The sequence below is a fragment of the Dermacentor albipictus genome, chromosome 1 (assembly GCF_038994185.2).
Source record: "Dermacentor albipictus isolate Rhodes 1998 colony chromosome 1, USDA_Dalb.pri_finalv2, whole genome shotgun sequence".
Taxonomy (NCBI): domain Eukaryota; kingdom Metazoa; phylum Arthropoda; class Arachnida; order Ixodida; family Ixodidae; genus Dermacentor; species Dermacentor albipictus.
The window spans coordinates 394,003,583-394,028,480 of record NC_091821.1 but is presented as its reverse complement, the minus strand read 5'-3'; the positions used below and the strand labels follow the sequence as shown (position 1 = coordinate 394,028,480).

At 44.5% G+C, this 24,898-nt stretch overlaps 1 protein-coding gene across 3 annotated transcripts in view; it reads right to left on the bottom strand.

Moving 5' to 3' along the window:
• LOC135914650 (histone deacetylase complex subunit SAP130-like) overlaps positions 1–24,898 on the bottom strand; it is a 612,247-nt gene that overhangs the window by 67,235 nt on the left and 520,114 nt on the right. For all 3 annotated transcript variants that reach the window (XM_065447584.2, XM_070532047.1, XM_070532046.1), the window contains exons 9-14: positions 23,710–23,892; positions 21,297–21,389; positions 19,827–19,986; positions 16,135–16,266; positions 12,585–12,873; positions 7,923–8,092 (exon numbers count right to left, since the gene is read on the bottom strand). In XM_065447584.2, coding sequence (XP_065303656.1) covers positions 7,923–8,092; positions 12,585–12,873; positions 16,135–16,266; positions 19,827–19,986; positions 21,297–21,389; positions 23,710–23,892 — 1,027 coding nt within the window. The remainder of the gene's footprint in view (positions 1–7,922; positions 8,093–12,584; positions 12,874–16,134; positions 16,267–19,826; positions 19,987–21,296; positions 21,390–23,709; positions 23,893–24,898) is intronic.

Here is a 24,898-nt window from a genome sequence, read left to right as displayed (position 1 = left end):
GTGAGATCTGGAAAAGACCGCTCATAATATACAACTGCATTCCGGCGGCAGCAGCAGTGGCAAGTCATCGCACCCGAGCCCATCAAGTTTACATTGTGCATTGTAATGGTGGTGGCAGCACTTTGCAGAGGGCGCTTCTGTGTCCAGTTCTGGTTTTATCTGCTTTCAGTTTATGTGCATTCGGCCGGCATGGTGCCCTTGCCACTCGGATTGAGATCAGCTTTAGATCTGTATCAATCGTCACTTACAGCGCATACAGAGACGAGGGACAAAAAAGGCACCAGACTGCATCGAATGAATGCACCAGACTTATCATCTAAGCAGTAGCGATTGCCGATGGTGACTCAGTTAGCAAGCCATCAATTGCATTAACTGACAAAGAACTGGTTTTTCTGAGGTGGCACATGCGCTCTCATTGTTCTTAGGTCATGAATTTTGAATGCATACTCATGTCGGGTTGTTGCTTTGTAGGGGGCGCTTTTGTCTTGGTGTCCCAGTATATAATTGTATGTTTCTCATAATAAAAATCAGTTGGAAGTCAGCGCTTGTCTTCGTCGTCCTTTTTTGTCCCTCGTCTATGCATGCGCTGTAAGTGACGATTGATACCATGGAATACCAACTAGCCCGTACCCAAACCTTGCTTTAGATCTGTAAGCTCGAACACCGAGGATGGAGCCAGCCACACAGATATGCTGTATTTAAGAACATGTTTATTCTCGTTTCGTGCAATTTCTCAACGCCAACATTCATGATCGAGACACAAAATATGAACCAAACCAGTTACGGTTCATTTTCATCGGTTAATACGTTCCGGGAAAACACACGTTTTCGGCACCAACATTCAGTACAATGCCAAACTGTAATCTTATATGTTTCCTGGCCGCTAGAACCTGTGTAAACATGAAAAGGCGCTAGAGACGCGCACATTCGAGAGCAGCAACCACCCACCACAGCAGCTTCCACAAAGTACTCACCCGCCCGGGTCACATAAAAATGTCGCATGCACTCGGTTTCCTTTTCCGGTACTCCTCACGAGACATCATACATTGCATTCACAGCTATCGTCGTCAACACTGTAGCGACAAGCATCTTAATCTTCATTCATCTAGCTGTTTGACAGTGCATGGGGCCTAGTGCTATTGCAAACATACTGCACACTCACGATAAATGATGACCCAATAAGTGATGACCCAAATGGGATGCCGTTCCCTGCTACAGGTGGCACAAAGTGAACATCATGTGTCACTCGGGTGGCCTTGCATGACAGCAGTGCCTACCAGCTTCATTTTGTTTCGGTTTCGTGTGGATGTCTTAAAGCATTACACGATAGTTGGAAAACAACAAAGTGCACCTTGGGCCACTCAGGCCCCACAGGTTGACACAGGTTGGCCTCAACGTCAAAACTTCCAGGTAAAATGGCCCGCCCAAAGAAACTGTTGACCTAGGCCAAACTCCAGGAGCGCAAACATAAGCTTGGCGAAGCCGCACAATTGACAATGCGCATGTCAGGTTGCTCAGTCTCGACCAGGTTGACACGCATCGGCGTCTCATGCTGCAACGCTTTGCTTATGTAGATGGTAACTACAGATAAGTCCGCCAAACCTTTTAACCCTTTGAGGGTCGAATTATTTTGAAAAAAACTTTCCCAGGTGGTCAAATTACTTTATTGCGGATCTTGAATCTACAGAATGTATAAAGTCGGAAATAAATAGTAAAAAAAAAAAAAAGTTAGGAACAGTATTTTGGCGTCGGCATCACTCAGAACTGCAAAATGTTCAGTAGTATTTCAGAGTGTAGTACTTCTTGAAACACGGGTCTACACACAGTGCCTTATGCACTCTGCACACCTAAAACGCGTGTCTGTTCTCCTCTTGGAGCGACGAGTTGTGTTGGCACACACGACATATTCTCTGCGTGCGGCTTCCTTGGGCAGAGGTCTGAGGCACCCTCTCGCGTAAGCGCATTGCCGCAGAGAGTGAGAATACCTCGTGAGCGGCGGTGATAAACAAGCTAAGAGCAGCGCCAATCAAGATAGAAATCAACTTCCGCCGCCCCTGCATGAGAGTGCCGACAAAGAGAAAAATCCCGTTTCGCGTGCCTCCGTTGCGATCACGCGGCGGAACCGAAACCACGAAAGCATGTTGCTGCTGAAAGCGAGAATAGCTCGCGAGCGGCAATGATCAACAAGCAAAGAGCAGCGCCAATCAAGATAGAAATCAACTTCCGCAACCCCTGCAAGAGAGTGCCGACAAAGAAAAAGATCACGCTTCACATGCCTCCGTTGCGATCACGCGGCGGAACCAAAATCACGAAAGCGCGTTGCTGCTGAGAGCGAGAATACCTCGCGAGCGGCGATGATCAACAAGCTAAGAGCAGTGCCAATTAAGACAGAAATCAACTTCCGCAACCCCTGCAAGAGAGTGCCAACAAAGAAAAAGATCACGCTTCACATGCCTCCGTTGCGATCACGCGGCGGAACCGAAATCACGAAAGCGCGTTGCCGCTGAGAGTGAGAATACCTCGCGAGCGGCGATGATCAACAAGCTAAGAGCAGCGCCAATCAAGACAGAAATCAATTTGCGCAACCCCTGCAGGAGAGTGCCGACAAAGAAAAAGATCACGCTTCACGGGCCTCCGTTGTGATCACGCCGCGAAACCGAAACCGCAAAAGGGGTGTTGCCGCAGCCTGCGTGACAAGCTGAAGCTAGAATCCAGTTCTGATTATCTCCGCAAGAAGGTAGCACAAATTTCAAATGCTTCTTGTAAGTCCTAAGAGGTGGCAGCACCTCCCAGTGAGCACGCATCATCACTATGGTGAGAAATTTCAAACGGAGGTTCGAAACCATACCCGTACGGCAAAGACCTTGCGGGACAGAAAACCGCCGCCGTACATGTACGGCAAAAACCTTCAAAGGGTTAATGACTTCAAATCGCATGTTTTCTGGATTAGCAAGTGTTTCCTCATGTTTGAATGAAAGAGGTTCTACTGTATATGTCTCTTCGCCCTGCTGTACACACTTTTTGGCTTAGTCCTCTTCAGTGACGGATGCTTTTTAACATGTCCACAGACTATAGACCAAAATACAGCAGAACCCCATAGATATGTTGGAGGGAAAAAAAATGTGATAATAAACGTAGTAGCTAAGAAAACGTAAGATCCGAAGAAACTAAAAAATTTGGCAGACTCAACTGCCTGACATCTAGGTAACGCGAAGCATTGCACAAATCGTTGCGCATGAGACACGAGACACTGACATGCATAGAGCAGGTGGGGCTTCGACGGCCCAGACACGTTTTGTTGTTTTCCTAATGTGCAGTGCGTAAAGGCCAACTGAACTGCAACGAAATTTCACTTGGGTTAAATTGACTATAAATGCCTAGCGTATACTCTCAAAGTAATCTTGGCCACAGGGCTGATAATCACAAAAATTTTTTTATTAGCAGCTATTAAATAGTACCTATGCAAATGATGCATGCACCTGGCGGCAGAGTGGTAGCGATGTGGATATGGCACATATTGAAGAACCGTACGCAACTGTTGATCTCTCAGTTGTGCCATGTTGTCCCTAAGCAGCCAGGCGCATTGCTCGCTCCTGATTTGCGAGTTGACGGGCGTCTCTCTCGGCATGCATTGTCCCTGTTGTTCTCGGTGATTTGAGCTGTTGCAAGAATGCCAATGCGTTGCATGGTCATCAGGTGCTCGAATACATACTCAAGCACGAGCGATGGTTCTGCTCTGCACTACACAACCCTGAGTAGAGGAAGGCCGAACATATCTTTCTTGTCCCACCTTTATGAGTGCAAGCGTGCACTGTGGCGCGGCAGGCAAATGCAACGCGGACCAGCCAATGCGCACAATGCATGTAAACTGCAGTAGATGAAGCTGCACTTCAACAGCACAGTCACTTGCCCATCAAGATCTGCTTGGCAAACGCTTTCTCAAGTTGACTATAAGTACTATAGGCTACGATGGCACATGAAAACCAAAGGTAACATTCAAATGTAAGTTTCGGACATCGGATGCGTCGAAGCAGATGAAGGAAATCCTTTCCTACACAGCGCTAGAAATGAGCAGGAACCACATGCTGAATTTGTCATGAAGAAGAATGCGACGCAGCAACCATGTACGTGTAGATTTGGCGGCAAGCCATACAGGAATGCAATGTCGCCACAGTGAAATGGGCGAATATTTATAACAGCTGCAGCCTGGCCTGTCTGGCCACGAGTTTATGCACACTTAGCACCGTGCCTCTCTAGTCCGGTCGTGCCAAGCCACAGCTAATTATCACCGTTCACTACAGATGGCGGTAGTTGTCTGGTCAGTCTCATCAATCAACAAGTCCGGCGCTTCCAGCATGCCAGACAGTGGCCAATGGCTGAAGATGCTAAGATCGCTAAAATTTTATCCTGCACTTTAAACGTGACCTGCAGCAGCGCTAGCAGACAAGTGCACGGTGAGCGTGCGCTTATTTGTTTGTCGAAGGCGCAAATGCAACACACTTGCTTCAGTGAACCCAAACAGCATGCTGGTCAGCCAAGCTAGCACACGATGCATCCTGTTCCAGTTGCTGCAGCGTGTGATAGGACATGTTCTATTCCCGTGCCAGCCACACAAGACTGTAGAGCGTACAATTTTCGCCAATTTAGCATAACTGCTCCATGCATTAGCTTGGCCATGCCAATATGCTCTCCTTCGAGTGGAAGCAGAACGCATCGCGGCCCTGCTGTTGAACGTAGACAACCAGATAAAGAAAACCGGCTGGACTCGGAGAATACTTCACATTAAAAGAACATCGCAGGTGCACAACAACCTTGTCACAGCCCACTGCAGGACCTGCTCATTGATAGATCCAAACGGAATACAAGCAAGGAAAGCAGACAGCATGGGCGCTGGTTCTCCACATCCTTCGCTGTATGTCACTTCCACCGGGTGATAATGGCATAGTTTTTTTCAGTTTTGGCATGAAAAACATCAATTTTTGCAAGCTCTTTGTGACGGATTGAGGTGCACTTGAAGCGTAAGATTTTTCACAGAGCCTACTGCATGTCTAAACTATTTAAAACTAGGCTTTTTACGCGGTCAAAAATTTCGTTGCAGTTGGCCTTTAGAGACGGCCACAGGAAACTGAAATGAAATCGAGCTGGTGAGGGATGACAAGCAATACATGATGCTCACATCACGCCGCCCAGAGCAGGGAATGATGGCACATTTGGATTATCGCCTACTAAAAACTAAAAGCGTGCAGTGCACCACCAACAGTACTATGCCCCAGGCACTGCAAAACAGATAGGCTAAATGCTTATCACAATAGGTTTGGCAGCAATAGATGTGAATACGGCATGCAATGACCCAAGAGGAGATCGCTGGTACCGGAACAAGAAGCTGAGTGCACGCGAGCATTATCACGTGAGATGGGCAGGCGTGTATTGTGGTTGAGCTGCCATGGCAGGCAGCTATATACGTACTGTATTTACTCGCGTAATGATCGCACTTCTTTGTCAAAAAAATTGATGCAAATTCAGGGGTGCAATCAATCATTAGGCGGGTTAAATATCCCACAAAAAGAAACATTTTCTTTTTTCATCCCACATTTATTGCGGGATGACGATGGGTGAACAAGCAGGTGGCTGCCGCTGTTAGTGCCGGACACGAAAACAAAAATGGTGGCCGGCAGAGCAAGTCAAACACGCCGAACGGGATTATTTTTCTTCTCTTGAGTACATTATGCACATTGAAACAGTTTCTTCCATATCAGTAATGAATAATATCGTTAATATCAGCAAGTTTGCGACAATAATTATAATGTAGCCATGTCCACTTTGAGGGGACAGAAACAGAGATGGGCGCGCTTAGCTGCCAGTGACATAGAAACACATGGCGGGCATGCTGCAGAAACTGCGGCATTTGTCTTCACTGCTACCTAATACGGCACGTTTCCGCTAAGGGTGGGCGAATAGCTTAGGTGCGTTACAACAATCGGCATATAAATTGGGTACACTTCTAACGTATCAGAGTAAATGTAGCCCCTATCATTGCTGCTCACGATTTGTTGCGTGCCCACGAGTGTAGACGAGAAGAATCGAAAGGCACCCTTTATGTTGTTGTTGTTGACCAAAACCATTATGAAGCCTACAAATAGTATAGGTGAGGCAAGTTTGGTTGTAGTTTTTGTTTTTCATGGAAGTGCAGGAAGTGATGAAAGGAATGAAATGGGGCATCTGCTTAAGTATGTTGGGTACGTGCAGACCGCTTGGTATGTCTCCAAGAGTCGTTCATGTAGCATTTGACAGATGGTAAGCGTGGTCATCCTTAGCTAGACTTGGCACACGACATATCGCTGCAACAAGTTCAGGGTGCAATCAATACACAGGAAAGAAAAAAAATTGAATTTTGACGACAAAATTCAGGGGTGTGATCATTATGCGAGTAAATACGGTACTGTTCTTGATCGTGCGTGCATGTCTCGTGCATTTTCTTGTTTGCATGGGATCTAGCAGCCGAAAGAAATATCATACGATTGCAGTTTGATGCCGAAAAATCATGTTTTTCGGGAACGTAGGAACCAGTAAAAAATAAGCGTAACTATACTGGGTCGTTTTTTGATGTCCTTGATTGCAAACGTTGGCGCCTGGAAATCGTACGTAATGAGATCATATCAACGAGGTTCTACTGTACACCACTCCTATGGTACAACAAGAGGCAAGGAGGGATGGTTAGCAAATGCAGGTGAAATTTTTCCGTTTTTCTATTACAGGCAGCAACACTAAATGCAACAAATAAAGTGTTTTGCTACAAAATGCATCCAAAAGGCCCAAAATAATGCTGAACGATGACAGGAAATTCTAGTTTTCCTCTAAGGTGCATCATTAGCTCAAAGATGTCTGCTAGACACTGTCCATGAGAGCTTTCAGCGTAAGTATTTGTTCCGTTTTACCAGCAGGACATACAAGTTTTGAACTTGCCGTGAGCGTACTCTCGCTTCCGTTGTCCGTGTTCGCCATGGTTTCATGTTCGTCAGGCCATGGCCTCTGAAATTGGCGGTGCAGCAGAAATTGTTGTCAGTTACGACAGCCACACTTCTGTCACCAATGTGAGAGATGCACCATCACGTGCCTTCAAGCATTTCCAAAGTCAAACGCGCCATGTAGTTCTGAGAGGAGGCAATTTTTTTTCTGCAATTCCTCTTCTTTGTACGTCCGGCCATGAGCATCCTGTGCCAGACGCAGATTTTGCTTCAGGTAGTTGGCAAGTTGGTTAGGAGAGCAAGCCATGGTTGGTACTCTTCTCTACACAGCTACGTGTTCAAAAGACCCCACAGAGATGTTTGACAATGTGGAGACTAAGTGTTACAACTCGACACACTACAGTGATCTCGTAAACTGCCATGAAGACCTGAGCACCCTTTCTCTGGCTGTGTAAGTGATGCCCTTGGTAGCAGCTGCTTCGTGATGCCACAAGCTGCTTTAACATCTTTAGCAGACGCCTTGCAAGTGGCTGCAGGTAACTTCTCAGAAGCTGGCAACACGAATAGAGATGTGGCAGAATGAAGGGATCAGGCTCGCGATGCAGCAATAAAGAATGAAGGGGTTATCAGGGTTACAAAAAAGTATAACTACACGGAACACTTGGAATGTATGCTTGGCCTGGTGCTGCTGTATCTATTTAACTCCACACAATGTGCGCGTCATAATTAAGGCTGAGGGTTGGGAGGAGGAACATCTGCTGCCGTGGACACTGCAATCGAAACTATTCCACGCCATAGGGGGGAGCTGTGAGCTCTCAGCATTCCCAGGTTGGTTCCCACTCACCCATATTGCAACCAAGCACATGGCTGCTTAGCTTGATGACAGCTGACACATTCAGCACGACATGGCTTGTGGCCAAGGATTTACAAATGGAGAACAAATGCAAAAGGACTCACGACTGGGTCGCGCTGACGTCACAGGAAAGACAGGTGTGACACCTGCGGGGGTAGCTGCTGCATATGGATGCATTGTAATGGTGGCACCCTGGATCGGATACGACTCGTACAAGTACGTCGCTGGTACTGCATATGATGGTGTTGCAGCCGCACCCTGCAACTGCGCTGGCCTGAAAGAGTAATAGATACTGGTCAAAACATGGCTATGTAATTTGCTCACTTACTTGCGCCCGGCGCTGTATTGACTGATCGACTGTGCTCTCACATATGTGTCATATCACTTAGCACTACACCTTAACAAAGTGAATCAGATGCACTAGCACTTGATTTGTGCTACGTGTCTAACCGACACACTGGATGACTGTGAGAAATGAAGACGGCAATGATGGTAAGCATGCCCTCCAACAAGCCTTCTTAGTAATGTCAACTTCTGCTGATTTAGTCAATCAGCTTTAACAGGAAAAGACAGGTCAAGAATATGGTTCCATTGCTAGTTATGACCAGCTCTGAGAGGGCTATGTGAAGCAGGGTGTCAAAGTGTGGTATAAGCTAACATGTGAGTGCACATAGCAGTGTCCTACACAGCACTATAAAAAAGGGTGCTTAGAAGCATTCCACAACAGTGGTCCCACACGAAGCATGCTAATAGCTGTGCCATTTGAGCAGCCTCTGGCCCAATTTTTGCTTTGCTCTGCTATGACTGCGCTAGTGTATGCAGTAGTCTCAGTAACAAAGACTAAAACAGAGATTTGACCACAGGAATGCCATGAAGCATGATAAGGTAAAGCTTTGTCTATTTAAATAAAAAATTATATTCTGAGGCTTTATTTGCCAAAAGCACAATATAATTATAAGGCATGCCATAGTGGTGGACTAAGGAGTAATTCTGACCACCTGGGGTTTTTTAATGTGCCCCTAAATATAAGTACAAAAGCGTTTTCATAATTCACCCTTTGATCATTTCATCTAGTTTACTAAAAATCCTGGATAATGAAGGAAATTTCTGCAGTCCTATTACTTCTAATGCAAATTCTGCCAGAGAGTTTAAACAGGCAGGCTGCTTCTACCCAGAGAGACCCTCAGCTTGGGTGGTAGCCTCCAAAACTTCAGACGCAGTTGATGTGGATTGATGCCAAGGCAGCAAGATACATGTGTAATAAAGAATGATGTCATGCAAGGCCAAGCTCTTTTGGCACAGATAGCTGCAGATGTGATTTCTTTTATTGCAGGATCCAATTGTTCTCAGCGACTTATTTCGAAAAAAAATTTACCGCAATTTTTCTAGGGTGACTGTAAAGTGAGAAAAACATATTTTGCGTTGGTATATATATGTACTCTTCATTCATGAATAACAACAATAAAAAAGGAAATAAACTTATAAGAACTAAAAATTTGATGCATATTTATGCACATAGTTCAAGGCCTTGAAAATGCGCACACGAGAATCGAATGTTCCTGCACTTACACCAATATGTAACTCCATAGCATAATGAAACTGCGTAGGTGCGCACACTCAGGAAAACTGTGTGGTTGTGTGGCCGTCAAAAAAGCACAACGTGTGTCAAACTTTCGCTAATCTTCATTTTATCGCCAACCAGAGGCAATCAGGTGACGCTAGTGTCAAAAAAAAAAAGAGAGAGAGAGAGAAGCAACAGAAACGTACGCACGGCGGCAAACTTCCTATGCGCACCCCTGTGAGCACTAAACGAGCGAGAGAGAGGCGGTCGCCTTTTGAGCGATTAGTAACGAGATAGCCATCAGTTTTGCAAGCGCAAGAAGCCGAAACCGCTTGCGGAACAAAACCCGAACTGCTGCCCGCCCGCCCGCCCATTCGCCAATGTGCAAGTGGTAGTATATGGATGCACGGGAGCAAACTAGCTCTAAAACAAACCTTGCAACGAAAACCAAGAGAGGAAGGCGTGCAAAAAAAAATTCCCTGTATTCCCACATAGTGGCAGCACATGACAGAAAGCAAAAAGTTAGGAAATTGGCGCACTTTTCAACCGTACAGATGGCTCCGTAAATATACAGCATCGACCATTTTTGGACTTGTTCGCGGTGCCGTATATTTATGTCATTGACCCTCAAAGGGTTAAGTAATTTGCTCTCAATTTGACATGTGCTGCCATGTTTCCCGACTGAGTAAAATGGGTGCTTAGCTGTGTAAAGCAGTAAGTATAAATGCCTACACCACAGAACGCCCATACAAGAAGTGCCGTCAAGATATGTCAAATTCACTGACAAATTGCCAAAGCCGAATGGGAAGCCTTTCGCAAGACGGATCCATGAAGTACACCAAGAAGGACACAGTTAGTTCGTGTGTGCCGATGCCCTGAAGCCATAGAGCAGAAGGCAAGTTCCTCTAGAACCCAAGTTATCCACACTGTCTAATGGCGCTAGCATTGGCACACGCACACCATCTCTCATCACAGCTGGTCAAATGCGACACAGAGTTGCATCATCATGTGTGCATCATGTGGGGGAGCCAACCGTTTGGAGGAGGGGAAAATTGTACGTTGAATGATGAAGCAACATTTACTAGGCCCGAAATAAATTGATGCACACAGGCACCTGATGGGGTGGTTCCCTAGTTACTGGACCCCTATGCTCCCAGCAGCTCCTGGCCCGTATCCGTCAGTGCGAGCTGAATCGGTAGAGTGGGGCTGGATAACAAGGTCTCTCATCGCTCGAAGGGTTGGGTATTGGGGGTGTTGGTGGGAAGGGGAGGAGGAGGGGTCTTGAGTTCTGTGCACTCTGCCAAGACGTGCGGCAGGGTGACCTTTTCTCTTCTGCAAAAAAGACAGAGCATATCGAGTTCCGCAGGGTACATGCGGTTCACCAGTACAGGATGGGCAAGCGATCCTGCCTGCGCTCAATGCAGGATCGTCTGTTGTTGCCTGGTGAGTTTCGAGTGCGGTTCTGGAAGTCTGCACCTTTCCTCTCGGTACATCCAGGTAATGTCCCGAAAGCTGGTAACCGGGTGGGGTAGCTCTTCCGGCTCGTGCTCGGCTCGGATTGACATTTCTCGGGCATAGTAGTCGGCGATGGTGTTGCCTGCTACCTGCGAGTGAGCCGAGACCCACATGAGTGCTATGGCTCTTTCCGAAGGCTTGCACTTGGATAGAATGGCTCGAGCCACGGAGGAGATTACCCCCATGCGGAAGCTTCCATAGGCTGTCTTTGAGTCGGTGACTACGGTGTCCACGCTCGAGTTGCGAGTGCGAGGGCCACGGCCGCTTCTTCGGCAACTGTGGGGTCTGTTGTCTTCAGGGACGCACTGACGATCAGCCTGTCTTTTGACGTAACCACCACCGCTGCATGGTCACTGTGTTTTCGGAGCGAGGCGTCTGCGTAGAGGACCCTGGGGTTCTCTTCCAGCTTCCGGGCTATGGCTTTGGCCTGCGCGGCGCGCCTCTCTTTGTACTTACCCTGTACATGTTCTGGGGAAGAGGTTTTTGTCTGAATGGTCGTCTTCCAGTCTTCCAGAAGGGCTGCCTTGATGGGTGCTGGCTCGATCTGCCATCCTATCTTGCGTAGGACGGCTCGTCCGCGTTCCGTGTGACTGAGCCAGATTCTCTGATTAGAGACGTGGGCTTCGATGAGCTCCTCCACCGTGTTGTGGGCACAGTCTTGGCGTGGACGAGTATATGGGCATGCCAACTGCTTGCTTCGTTGCCTTACGAAGCATAGTGTTTAGGGTGTATTCGCCTTCGTCAGCCGGAGATACGGGGCGGAGTAGGTAACCTGCGACATGACGAACGCGCGTACCAGGCGCATGGCGTCGTCCTCTTTAAGGCCTCGGTTTCTGTTGGATACCCTCCGAATCATACCAAGTATGTGTTCGGTTGTAGTCTTGATCTTTGTGATGGCGGCGTGTGCCTTCCCATCGCTCTGAATTAGTAGGCCGAGAATCCTAATCTGCTGTGTTGGCTTGATGGTCATTTCGTCGATGGTGATGATCACATTCGGCGACAGCTCCTTCTGGGATTTTCCCGATTGGATCATGAGCAGCTCTGATTTCTGGAGAGCGCAGCTCAGTCCGCACGACTCTGCGTACTCGCGCACGGTCGTTGCTGCCCGATGCAAAACTTCCTACATCAGGCATCGGACCCGGCTCGGGCCGTCCACACCGTAATATCGTCGGCGTAGAATGCGTGGTCCACGCCTTCGATTTGCTTGAGTAGATCGGGCAGGGGCAGGAGAGCCAGATTGAAGAGCAGGGGCGACAAGAACGATCCCTGAGGGGTGCCCCTATCGCCGAGCTCAACAGGGTCTCACTTCTCCTCCCCTGTCCTGATGGTCACCGTTCGGGAGATGAACGTCAGAGTACATGAGTGAGGAGCATTCATGTAACATGAAACTCCAAAAAATACCATTTAAAGATTCGGTACAGCACAGTAAATGTCGCACAGTAAAGATTCCATGTGCAGTATTCTGAAGCGCTTTGCAAAAAATTGCACAGACGAGTTGTGCAGATGCAATGCACAGATGTGTTGCGCAAGCATATTGTCTTAGAACTGTGGTGCACAATAACTACAGAATGACCCCGCTCTCAAAATAGCAGCAGCACACTTCAAGCGAAGCTAAATCAGTCATCTAAGGATGACCCATGAGCCACCTGTGTTATTTTTTCCTCTATACGTGAAACTAAATTTTATTTACCTGTCTGTCCGGGTGTCGGAAATGACAACAGTAGCAGGCAGTGGTGACGCAGTTGTCGGGATGTTGCTTGACCCGGAAGAAATGGTTGTGGTGAGGTTCCTTGCTGCTGCGCCGGTCACAAAGAGGTTCCCCGTGGGCTCTGACACAGTAGCTGCTGCCTCCAGGCCGGCACCAGCATGCATGCCTGCTGCTGATCCCACCAGGGACGTGGGCCCAAACACCTTGGTCCCCGGCACATAGCGTCGGTCGTCTTTGGAAGCATCCTCAGGGCGTGTCTTGACAACTGAAACTGGACGTGGGCACAGCTCCTTTAGATATGTTGCAATTTACTCACCCCTCTGCAGCGCAACGCCTACAAGTGTGCACGCCAAGATAATGCCCAATAATCAGAGAAACTAACAAAAGAACTTCAACAAATAAAAAAAAAACGACACATACACATGAAAATGAGGACAGAGGCAGAAATGACACCACAGGACACTATCATTATATCAAAGATGCACAAACAAGCCCAAGTTTATTCTAGCAAAAATAATAATGTTTAAAAAACTTTTTCATACATCTTAAGTCACTACTCAAGATGACCTGCTGTTTAGTATTGGTGATTAGGTGCCAAGTTTGTGGGGGAAAAAAAGAATGCATAAAGATAGAGATTTCGCATGGCTCTTCTGTATGTGCTCCCCCTACACACATTTCGCGCTCGATGTTCACTCAAAATTACCACTTTGTGGCGCAACTTGTTTAATACTGTGTTTGGATGCAATACTGCCTGTTTTGCACAGAATAAATTAGATATGTGCGTTATTTGAAGAAATTTTGAGCACCCCTCCTCCCTCCCAAAAGTCTACTATATTTCAGCACGCCTTCTGTCGAGGGCAAAACACATGGTGCAGAGAAGACAGCATGCCGATTTGAACTCTTGCGGGGAATAACAGACAAAATTTAGATAACGATGCTTAAATATTTGAAGCATTCAAATAATGAATCAAATATTGTACTATCCAATTCGGTTTTCAAATCAAATACTAGTCACTATTTGTAAGCCCAAATATTTATTTCTCGAATAGCTCTGAATACAGTTAAACTTCAATATAACGAACTTCAATGCAACGAAATTATTGATATACAGTCGTCAACCGATTCTGCAGACCTCGCGGGGAACGAAAAAAAATTGAAACTTTGGACAGTCTGAAAAGCTTGTTCACCCCCCAAAATTAAACTTATTAGGCTTACAGCGACTATAAAAAATCTAATAATGCCCTGCCTCATACTACACTTGGAGGTGATAAGAATTTCTTGGATTTGTGAAGAGTGAAATCGTCTTCGTATACAGTCTGACAAGAGCGTTGCCACTGGCAAAGATCGCCATGGAGATTGAAGAAATGAGCCACGTTTTTTCGCACCCCTTGGTCCTCCTGAAGGCACATGAGGTAGTGCCGATTACACAAATGTGAAGCTGCACAAACACACACAAAGATGCAACATCTCCGAGACACACCTGCTTTGTAGACAAACCATGAGCAAAAAACAGCCGAAAGTTTAAAAAAAGAAATGCATCTCGCATTATGTGATTATGACGATAGTGCTGACCGAAAAAAGAAAGAAACAAGAAAAAGTGCTGTCCCATGAAGCGTTTTGTCAGCCAAGGAAGAGCAGACTTGGCCTGAGACCAGAGAGTGCGCCTCACAATCATGGAGGCTATAAAGCGGGCTACTGGAAGCCAAGCTAAGCCAGGCCAAGCCAGCGGAAAATCAAACATGGCGGCTCCCAAGATCAGGTAGCGTGGCTCGGAACAAGCAATTTAGTCCGGAAAATCGAACTTTGGGGCCTAGAGTCGTCTGAAAAATCGGTCGCAAAAATGCATTAGCTCTATGGGAACCCTCGCTGTGCGTTTATGAAGTCTAGGATGTCCATCAAGTCCGAATTTTTGGTGTCGAAAAAGTCCGTCAGCGACTGTAACGAAGCATTTAACTTTTCATGACATCTTACACATTATTAACATCTTTCACATCTTCTACACGATTTCAATATAACGAAATTTCACTACCGCCAAGAAGGAATACCAAGGCAATAAATGTAAAGAGCCGTGGATGCAGATGGTCAAATAGTTTAATTACATGCAGCTGCTTGTGAATGCACCTCTCAAGTTTTGCGCTGCATGACAGAGAGCAGCCGCTGAAGCGGAGCAGCGTGCTGTGCCAGTAGAGGCGAATTGGCCTCCGAAATCTCATGGCATGCGCGGCCCAATTTCAGGATTCATAAGTGTCAAACAAGTGGTGTTGGCATAGCGCATTAGACATTCATATTGGTTCATTCTACACTCCATGTGGTGCAGTAATTCGAGTGTGCGTTGCTTCAGTACCTGATTTAGTGTTTTTGTTGTGGTCAATTATCCCTAGCTCGTGTGGCTGCAATAACAGCGATAAACACGTGTACTGATATTAGTACTAAATGCAAGACCCTCTCGCCGTCATGTTCTATGCAAAGTTTATGTGCAGTAAGATCCTATCACACCCCACACATCGTATGCTGTGGATGCGACGGAAAGCATGCAAGGGTTAGCTGATAAGGATGGTGGGGTGATAAACACCATCTCTGCACGCAAGGGGGTGTGAGTGCACGGTAACGTGATCAAGTGCTTGCTAGAGGATGGGGCGCAAGGGAAGCAGGTGCGTATCTCTGACACCCAAATTCAATAAAATACAATTTTTTTTTCATTGAAATTCATTGTTTTTTTTTTTCGGTTGCCCGACAATTCAGAAAATTTTACAGCCCCTTTTGTGTAAGAAAAATCACTCTGCCACTGTGCTTATTTGCACGAAAAGATCAAATTTCAACATAACAATATTTCAATATAACAATGTAAAGTGACGATTTTACTGACTTCATTATATCGACGCTTAACTGTATTTGAAGTCGTCGACTGCGTGTGATAAAACATATAATTAGGGTGGAAGTGAGATAGATATACTGTTGCGGCCATTTAGTAAACAAACTATCAGCATTTTTGCATTAAAGCACTAAATTGCATTTTTGAAATCAGCTAGCAAAGATACACGAACTGTGCAAATTTCAGTCAAATTGAGTAAAAAACTTAAAAAGTTTTTTCAAGTGCCTTATCCCCCTTCAAGTAAACAACGCTTCATGGATACTATGTTATGATAGACACTTGCTGGCGTGAATACTAGGATGTGAACATTGTTGTACAACACTAGTGGAAATGACTGTTCATATTCAATTCAAATTGATTCGGTCTCCAATATTGCTATTTGCACATCCCTACATTTACATTACATGTAGTCCTTACTTATTCTGCATAGAAAGGTTAAATGCTGTACCTAAACATGATGCTAAACGAAGCCCAACATCATATGCGTGCTGTGCGCTAAGTTTAAACGAAAATGAGCAAGCACTTTAGACAGAAGAGCTATCATTTATGCTAAGCTGGCACATTTACTGGTGCATATTATCATCGATGATATCAGCGCTTAAAAAAAAAAGAACTTCGTTCAAGTTCTTCTACAGCTTTTCTAAGAAAGCAGTCGCATACCCGTTGGCACAGACATAGTAGGTGGCTGAATGGCCACAGTCGTTGTTATTGGACGAGTCACTGATCCCGCCACTTGGACACTTGTTGGCTGCACTGCTGGAGATGCTGTTGTCACAAGACGTGATGCGCCTGCTGTACAGTTGAAATGAGAAAGAAAACAAGAAGAATCAGCTTACATCATTCCCACATGTGTGACTTAACAAAAAGTATGGCAACGAACAGACAGTACAGTGGAACCAGTTTGTATGGCTTACAAGTTACTGTTTTCCTGAAAACAGATTACAAGAAAAGGATGTAAACAGCTTGAACAACAATGATTGCAGTCGCAGTACGGCAACCTTTTGCCTACCACTAAAAGAGCAAACCATCACTGGCAAAATCATGCATTACTGGCTTTGGCTCTGCAAAAATAGCTTAAAAATAACTATGAGGTTTTACGTGCCAAAACCACAATCTGATTGTGAGGCTTTTACGTGCCAAAACCACAATCTGATTGTAAGGCAAGCCGTAGTGGGGAACTCCGGAAATCTGGACCACATGGGATTCTGTAACATGCAGCACCTAAATCGAAGTACACAGGTGTTTTTGCACTTTGCTCCCATCAAAATGCGGCTGCCGTGGCTGGGATTCAAACCCATGACCTCGTGCTTAGCAACCCAAAACCATAGCCACTAAGCAACCACGGCAGGTTGGAAAAATAGTTAAACCTAAAGTGACAACCAGCATAAGCCCTTACATTAGGCTGCATACATTTGACCATCCTTGGTTGCAGTGGGCTATTAGCAGATTACCCACATTGCCAAAAACGACAAGGGTTATCGACCATCAGAAGAGCAAAGCTGGCCGTTAAAATTTTATTTTATTCAAATGTTCAAGTGCATCAGGGAGATTTGCAGCTAAAATTGCGACTTTCAGCAAAAATACACATATTTAGATTTATGTTGTGTTGGCCTCAACTAATAAAGAAGCTCCTCACCAAGTTTAGTTGCTATGTGCACTGTAGAAAAGAAAGAAGTGGACTTTTTTTAGGTGACAGTGGCGTGCACTTGTCGTCAAAAGTGCAGTGAACGCTGTTGTCAAATTGCCGCAGAGCATGATAGAAACTGAATGCAGAATAAGCACCCTCGTTTGAAAAATGTTTTTTTGCACTTTTTAGCCATTAAAAGACTCAGCGAGGCTGCAGCATAATGTGCAGAAAAAGTGCCAGAAAAAAAGCAACATTTTTGGCTTTGGCAAGTCATGATTGAGCGGTAAACCGAACCTGAAACTGCTTGGAAAAAAGACAGCAAAAAATGACATGTTTCCAATCATGGCAAGTCTGGATTTACCGGCAACCTAACACTGAAACTCAGATTGGTGGGCTTTGATCGAATTACAATCGGTGAATACTCGGAGTAAAATCGGCATAAAGCGCTGGTTGATGCCAAGATGCCGTTAGTGCCAAGAACCCACCTTCCAGCCTTCAGTAGAGACATTGCAAAAGAGTTAGTGTGTATGTAACAGGCAGATGGAGCCAGATGTCTTTGCACATCGTTCGAGGTGCTTGACGACAGAGTTCGCATTCCTGAGGACGCTGGAGACTGCAGCTGTGATGGAGTGCCGGCTGCACTAGAGTTGAATGAGGGCGCATGCGGCATCGAGAGGGTACTCAACGAGCTGGAGCTGGATTGTGGAGTTAGACGTTGACGCATGTGCAGCAAACAACTAAGGGAAGCATTTCACAAACATAGACGAGGGAACTTGACGACTCTAGAGCTGAAAAAAAGAGAAGACAACTTCAAGTTACTGCTGCTGAGCAGTGTCGTGTTGAAGAAGAGGGCCATACTTATGCAGTAAGGGGCCTTTGATTAATTACTATTTTTCATGGCGTAAAATTGCATCTTCTGCAATCTTTAAACTGATTTTTCTAAATTTGCACTTTTGGGCCAAGCAACACTTTTAGAGAAATTATTGTTTCCAAACTGCTTTGTCAAGAGCTGCTTTCAAGGTGGTTTCTATAATGAAATTTTCTCAAGAACAAAATAAAGTAGTTTTCAGGTTTCTACATTTCTTCTAACACAATGAAAACATCAGATATTTGACATTAAGGTGACAACACAAGAAACAAAGAAACAAACTTAGTTTTCAAGTAGCAATATATTTACACACGCCACAGCAAAAAAGAAAGAAAGTGGCTGCCTTTATCCTGTATTTTAGGCCACCTAGAAGGTATCTACTCAACAAAAATTATTACATCTTTATTGTTTTTAAAATGATAGTTTTCCTAAACTGACGCACTTAACTGTTCAATACTGATCATAATTTGTTTTCTGTTTGTGCCAGGATGATGAAATTTAAGATGCATTCTAATGACAAGAAGGTAAATCATCCTGCAAAATTTCATTAAAATTCGTTACGCAAGAAGTCTTGTGGAAGAGGGTGTTGCATGTCAAACTGCTTCACAAATTACTGCTTCACAATTCACTGCTCATCCTTGGTAACACATGTAACCTCAGTTATGTTACAGATTTTTCTCAGCTCTTATAACTCATGTTTGCCATTGTTTCGGCATTTATATTGTGTAACAGTCTAAACCTTCGTTTTTTTTTTCTGAAATGTTTCTATGTACTGATCTACTTACTGTATGTGCTATTTATTTTCGAGCAAGTGATTCTATGGTTTTATTTTCTTTGTTGACTTCTGGTGTAAGCCAATTTTATTGTTATGTAATACTTATTGCGTATGTATCTTCTGCTTTTTCGAAATCTATCCCGTTGAATCAAAAGTAATGCTTTGGAGACATGTGTTCTGAATAATTGAATTTTTCGTCGCTGTGTGCTGTAAAAGATATGTTCGACAAATATGTATGTGAATGATATGTCATGCTGCCTTGAACTGTAGGGGCGCAGAGGCTCTGTCAGGCATTTTGCCTTTACCTCTGCCCCCTACACGGAGAGAATCCGTGAAACAAACAATAAAGAAACAATAAAGAAACAAGTTCTACAAAGAAACCCGTGACTTACAGAACAGACAGTGCAGAAGAACAGAATAAGTTTGTTCAAATATGCGCAGGGATTCATCGACATTGACTGTCAAATGTAAGCGAATAGCTCAATGCTTTTATGCTATTTACATTATTAAAGGAATGACACACTTCAAGGCATATATATGTTCCAGTGAGGATATTTACGTTGCATTTGTCATTTCATTGCCTAATTTTTTAGAGAACAGAGCCATTAACCAGCACAATGGTAGCAGTAATATATAAGTGGCCATACAAGTAAGCCGCCTCGTATATGTGTGTTGTCTGCGGCAACGCAAGCACTGGTGTGAAAAGGAACTGCCATCCTCCTCTTCCGCAGCCACACAGGAAGAGGGTGCCAGGAGAAGAAGAGGGCTGTCTTTTCTGAGCGTTCCACCACAGTATCCAAACCTTCAGACAGCCCCGTCAAAGCTCTTGCGCATGCATCTCAAAGATAGGGTTCGGTGACAGACGTGCCCTACAGTTCAGCTGTGCGAGAGCGCGCAGGCTTTGTGATGGCAGCTTTGTATCAGCAGCGAAAATGGGCAAAAGAGCCAAAGAAAGCTATCCGATTAAGAAGTTTCATTATGGATGGCATGTTTACTGTAAGCAGGCTTTTACTGTACATTGAGTTCCTGTAACAATGTTTCACTCCGTGATGCGAAACCCAAGAAACAAAGTGCCCACTAACCAAGCCTATTCTGGGGTAGTCCTATGCTTGGCACTGTGGATGCTGGTGCCACTGACAGGGGACTCTTGCCTGACACCACTGTAAAAATTGGGTGAATGCCTGAGCCGCCAGTGGCTAGGCTGGAACCGTGAAGTGATGCAGGCTGACTTGTTGCCACCACCTGCATAAGGCATTCACAATGATGTTGACAGGTGCACAAACTGCCGCAATACGATTAATATCGCTACTTGTTTTCCACCTGGCACCAATAACATGCATCAATAGGGGGAGTGGGAAATGCCTTGATGTTTAAGCAGAAATTTCATTAATTGAGCCTAAACAATAGCAGGGCATGACCAGTAATTGAAACACTTCATAAATGTCTGCGAACAGTGTCCCAGTGTCCAATTTAAATCACCGTTGAGGAGTCATTATTATCAGCTCACGTTTATGTCCACTGCAAGACAAAGGCCTCCCCAAGCAACCTCGAATTACCCCTGCCTTCAAGTCTTCAATTACCTCTGTTCTGTTCAAGAGTCATCATCATGCAAATCGAAAGTAATAGAGGTAAAAAAAAAAGAGTAATTAAAAGGACAAGAAAGTTCCACGTAGAGCTTTGCTTCTATATTTAGGGGTGTAACATATTTACAGGAGTTGGTGCATTCTAAAAAGAAAGCAGTTCCTTGCAGAAACTCCTTGCAGCAGTTCCTTGCAGTGTTGGGTTCAAGAGATACGGGCAGTCTATTTTGAGGGACTAAGCACAGACTAGTAGCAATGCCAATATGCTGCTGCCAGAAAATTTCTGCCAATGCTATACATAGGCTTAGACACTGCTCAAGTACTTGAAAATATTCTGCGAATACAATGTAAATACAGACGAATGTGTCCTGTCCTTCTAATCAGGTGCCAACTTACTCTATAACCCAAGACACTACCAGAAGCCAATGTTCAATTAACGGGGACTTGAAACATTGTTTCAATTCCCTGTAACTACTGGTCAGTTATATACAAGTCCTTTTGGTACAACTTCTAGAAATCTTTTATTGATTGATCTGCAGCAACTTCCCTTGCATGCACCAAAGTGCATTCTTACGAGAAGCAGGATGATAGAGAAACCATTATAGAAAGGTGAACTCTCTGTATTTGTGAGTATCTCCAGCAACATATAAATGCAAGTACTAGAGCATTTAATCTGGCTCTTCTTTTAGGTAAACAGACTAAGATTACTTCAGCAGCTGAGACACTCTGCTTAGGAGGCAGTGCATCAACCTATTAAAGCTTCTGTGTCCTACATTGCTCTCTATGTATCTCAAATGAAATTTTTTTTCTTTTCACAAGGGCACACAGACCGCACATTTCCAACATGTGTGCACTTTATGCCATCAATCACCCACAAACCTTAGCATCAAAGACCACTGATGATGTTGCCCAACATCCTAAGCAAATTTTCACAAGCACACATTGGAAACAAAAGGTAACATCAGGACTCGCCTGCGGTGCTGACTGTACAGAAGACGTGGGAGCCAACGTAACAAGAGACATGGTGCCCATGTTACTCCGAATGGGCACACTGGGCTGTACAACCTGTCAGGAAAGTAAGACGGATGACACAAGTGTAGAAAGGAACGCCTGCCGAAACAGAAAATCACGGAGGTATGTGTTGCTAGCACTATAGCTCGGCTTAGTGCTCTTGCTGCTACATGAAATAATATGTGCATAAATGAGGTTGACGTAGACCAGTGGCTCAAATGCCGAGCGCAGCAGCTGACAGTGGCTCGGGTTCCCTCATTTTCCGGAACAGCACTTAACGCGTGCCTACTGCACCAACCAGGCTTTTATACTGAACATGTCAGTTTTGTTGAATCATTTGTGCAGTGATCATTCATAAGGACAGAGACTAGCTTAAAGCCAAATATTTCAAGTAAATAATCGTTTTGTTTTGAAGCATGTTTGAACCCTTTGGGGGTGAAGTTTTTTCACAAAATGCAACCCTTCCCCACCCCCAATTTTTTTATTACCAATTTAAAATCTTCAGACTGACCTAAGTCGTAAAACATTTACCGCAATTTTTTTAGATAGACCATAAAGTGACAACAAAATACTTTTCATACATAAACATGCATTGTTTATTCATGAATACAGATGGTCTTCCAAAAATACTTATAATAAGAACCAAAATGTAGATACACTGATATATATATACATATAATCTGATTCAGCACTTGGATAGTAGTCCATATTGGAGCCGACTATCTGAGGTCTCTTCATTTCAGTATCTCGGCATCACCCTCACTCTAAACCTCTCTTGGAATCCCCATATTACTAACATGTGCGCCAAATCAGCCAGGTCATTGGGGTATTTACGCCGAAACCTTCGAAACTCACCTTCTCTCATTCATAAGCTTACTTTCCAAACGTTGGTCCACCCACAACTCGAATTTCCCTTTTCAATCTGGTCCCCCTTTCAAAGCTATTTAACTACCATGTTAGAAGCTGTTCAATATAGAGCCGCTCACTTCATGTTTTTTTGTTTAATTATAACCAGCACTCAAACTCTTTCTCTACCACAGTTAAGTAATCACCGTGACAAAGCCCTCTTGTGCTTATTTCATAAATACGAGTAGCAATTTAACCAAAATCTTTTAGGCCTAGAAGTGTCACTGCACATGCCACGTAGACTACACAATAGCCTAAGCTTCACATGCACTTACGGTAATACTGACACATTTAACTCATCGGCACTTCCATGTGCCATAGAGCTATGGAATAATCTTCCCGATAGCATAGTCGCAGAAGCTAACTCAGTGAATTTTCGGCAGTCACTCATGTCACCAGCTAGCCCTTGATTTTCCAAAACCATTATGTGTAGTCAATTATTCTTTTGGGTTGTTCTGTTGTCTGCGCAGCTACACTTGTGCACATAGTGCTCCCATACCACATTTTTTACCATTGCTAACTTATCAGTTTGTTTTCATGATTCAAATTTTAATTTATATGCACATTTTTGATGCTACTTTTATGTGCTACATGTTAATGACTTATTTAATCGGTGCTCACCCCCCCCCCCCCCACACACACACATGTATCATACTTTCGATAGTGTTCCTACTGGTCAGCTGTAGCATGCTTTGCTTGTTTACCATTTGTCTTTATGTTTTCATGAAATTTTATCACCTATTGTTTATATAACTTCCACTATGCCCCCTTTACTCAATGCCCATCGGGCCCTGTAAGGTACGCTCAAATAAATAAATAAATAAATTGCAGCACAACCAGTGCGCACGCCTGTAGCATAATCGAACCGTGTATGTGAGCGAGGGGCAATCACTTTTAGCAAGCCGAGTCTCGAGAAAAGAAACACAAGCATGGCAGCATCGTTTGTACATGCCAGCGCCCGCCTGTGAACAGATGTAATCACATCCATGCAAGCAACGGATGGGTAAGCATCTAGCAGTGACCCTTTGAGAGGTTATAAACCAGATAGACACCAGTTTTTTGGAGCGCAATGAATAGAAACAGTTGGTGAAACGATACCAAGACTAACTGCTGCGCGCCCTCACACACGTGGATGGAACTCCAGGGCCAAAATGACATGGAATGAAAACCATTAGACTAAGGGGAGAAAAAAAATGTATCCACACAGGGTAGCAGCACTTTCTGGGCAATAAATAGTTGAAAAATTGGTGCATTTTTCGAACATACAGACGGTACTGTCAATATATGGCATCGACCATTTGACACTTGTTCGTGACACTGTATTTGCAGCTCTGATTCCCAAAGGATTAAATAAACTATTTGTAATTTGCGTTGTGAGCTATGTGAATAATTACTGAAAATAATGGGGGAATCAGCTATGTATTTCATGACTGAACACTGCTCTATCCTTCCTGTTCAGGAGACTCACTTGTGCATGAGGTGACACGATGGTGGCCCCACAGCTAACAGTGCTGCTATTGCTAGTTGTGAGAGGCGATGGTGATGATGGGATCACTGCAGAGTGGCCGGTTGTGCCTGTGGCAAGCCCAGGCACCGCTGTGTACTGCACGGTGGCTGGAGACGTGCTGCACTTGAACGTCTTCTCGGGAACCTAGTGGTTTTCAGCAAATGAGGGGACATGTCATGCCATCACAACAATTCCGCACATACATTAGCAAAGCAGATGTGCAGCTGTTAAACTGATTATTTTTCAACATTCCAGCACAATGAAACAAAAGTTTTGCAGATGCTTCTGAAACTGATGAAATGCAAATGTGTGCCACTGAATAATTTAAATTAACTTCCACGCATTCGTTAGTAAGGAAAATTTACTGCTCTTAGATGAAGTTATCCTTTATAAGCACTCTGCCATAAAGTAGTGGGATGAATTAAAAAGATTCCGAGGGGGGAAATATTAAGTAAACCTTTAACAAACTGTGGTTACACAAAAGCAAAGTGGCCACTCTTGTCGTGGTAAGAGGCTTAGTAACCTAGTAAAGACAGTAAGACAAACAACAGCTGTCAAATGCCATCCCAAAGTTTCCACATCAGCTCACCATGACATCATGAATTTTGATGTCTACTCAAGTCTAGTTAATTGTTTATTAGTAAACAAGGACTACACTGCATTTTAAAGGAGCCAGATATTCGGCCTAACAAGTTCCCAGAGTTTTTCCTACACAAAAACACCACATATATAAGAAAATACTTTCAAATCCGTGATGTCATGCTGACAAAATGCCAATGAGATTTTGACACTGACATGAATTCAAGAAAGAATTTGGCTGTCATCTTGCGGCTAGTAATCCACATTTTTCTGCCAAATAAATAAAAATAATATATTAAAACACACTTTGCCAGTCTGAAGTGTTGCCCTTTGGTATTCCTATAAAAAATTACACAGCTTTGCCCGACGAGCGAAGCATTGGCAACGATTGCGAGGTTTAGCATTGCACTTAAACTCCTTGGACGGTGTTCTAACTACATGCAGGTGCAACAAGCTGGAGCAACGCAGCATGCCAGGCAACTGCTGTTAGAAGAAACAGCGCCCTGGCAGTCACAAGGCATCTCACAATGCTGGCATGTTGAGGAGCATTGCCAACGTTGTTGCAGGCGTC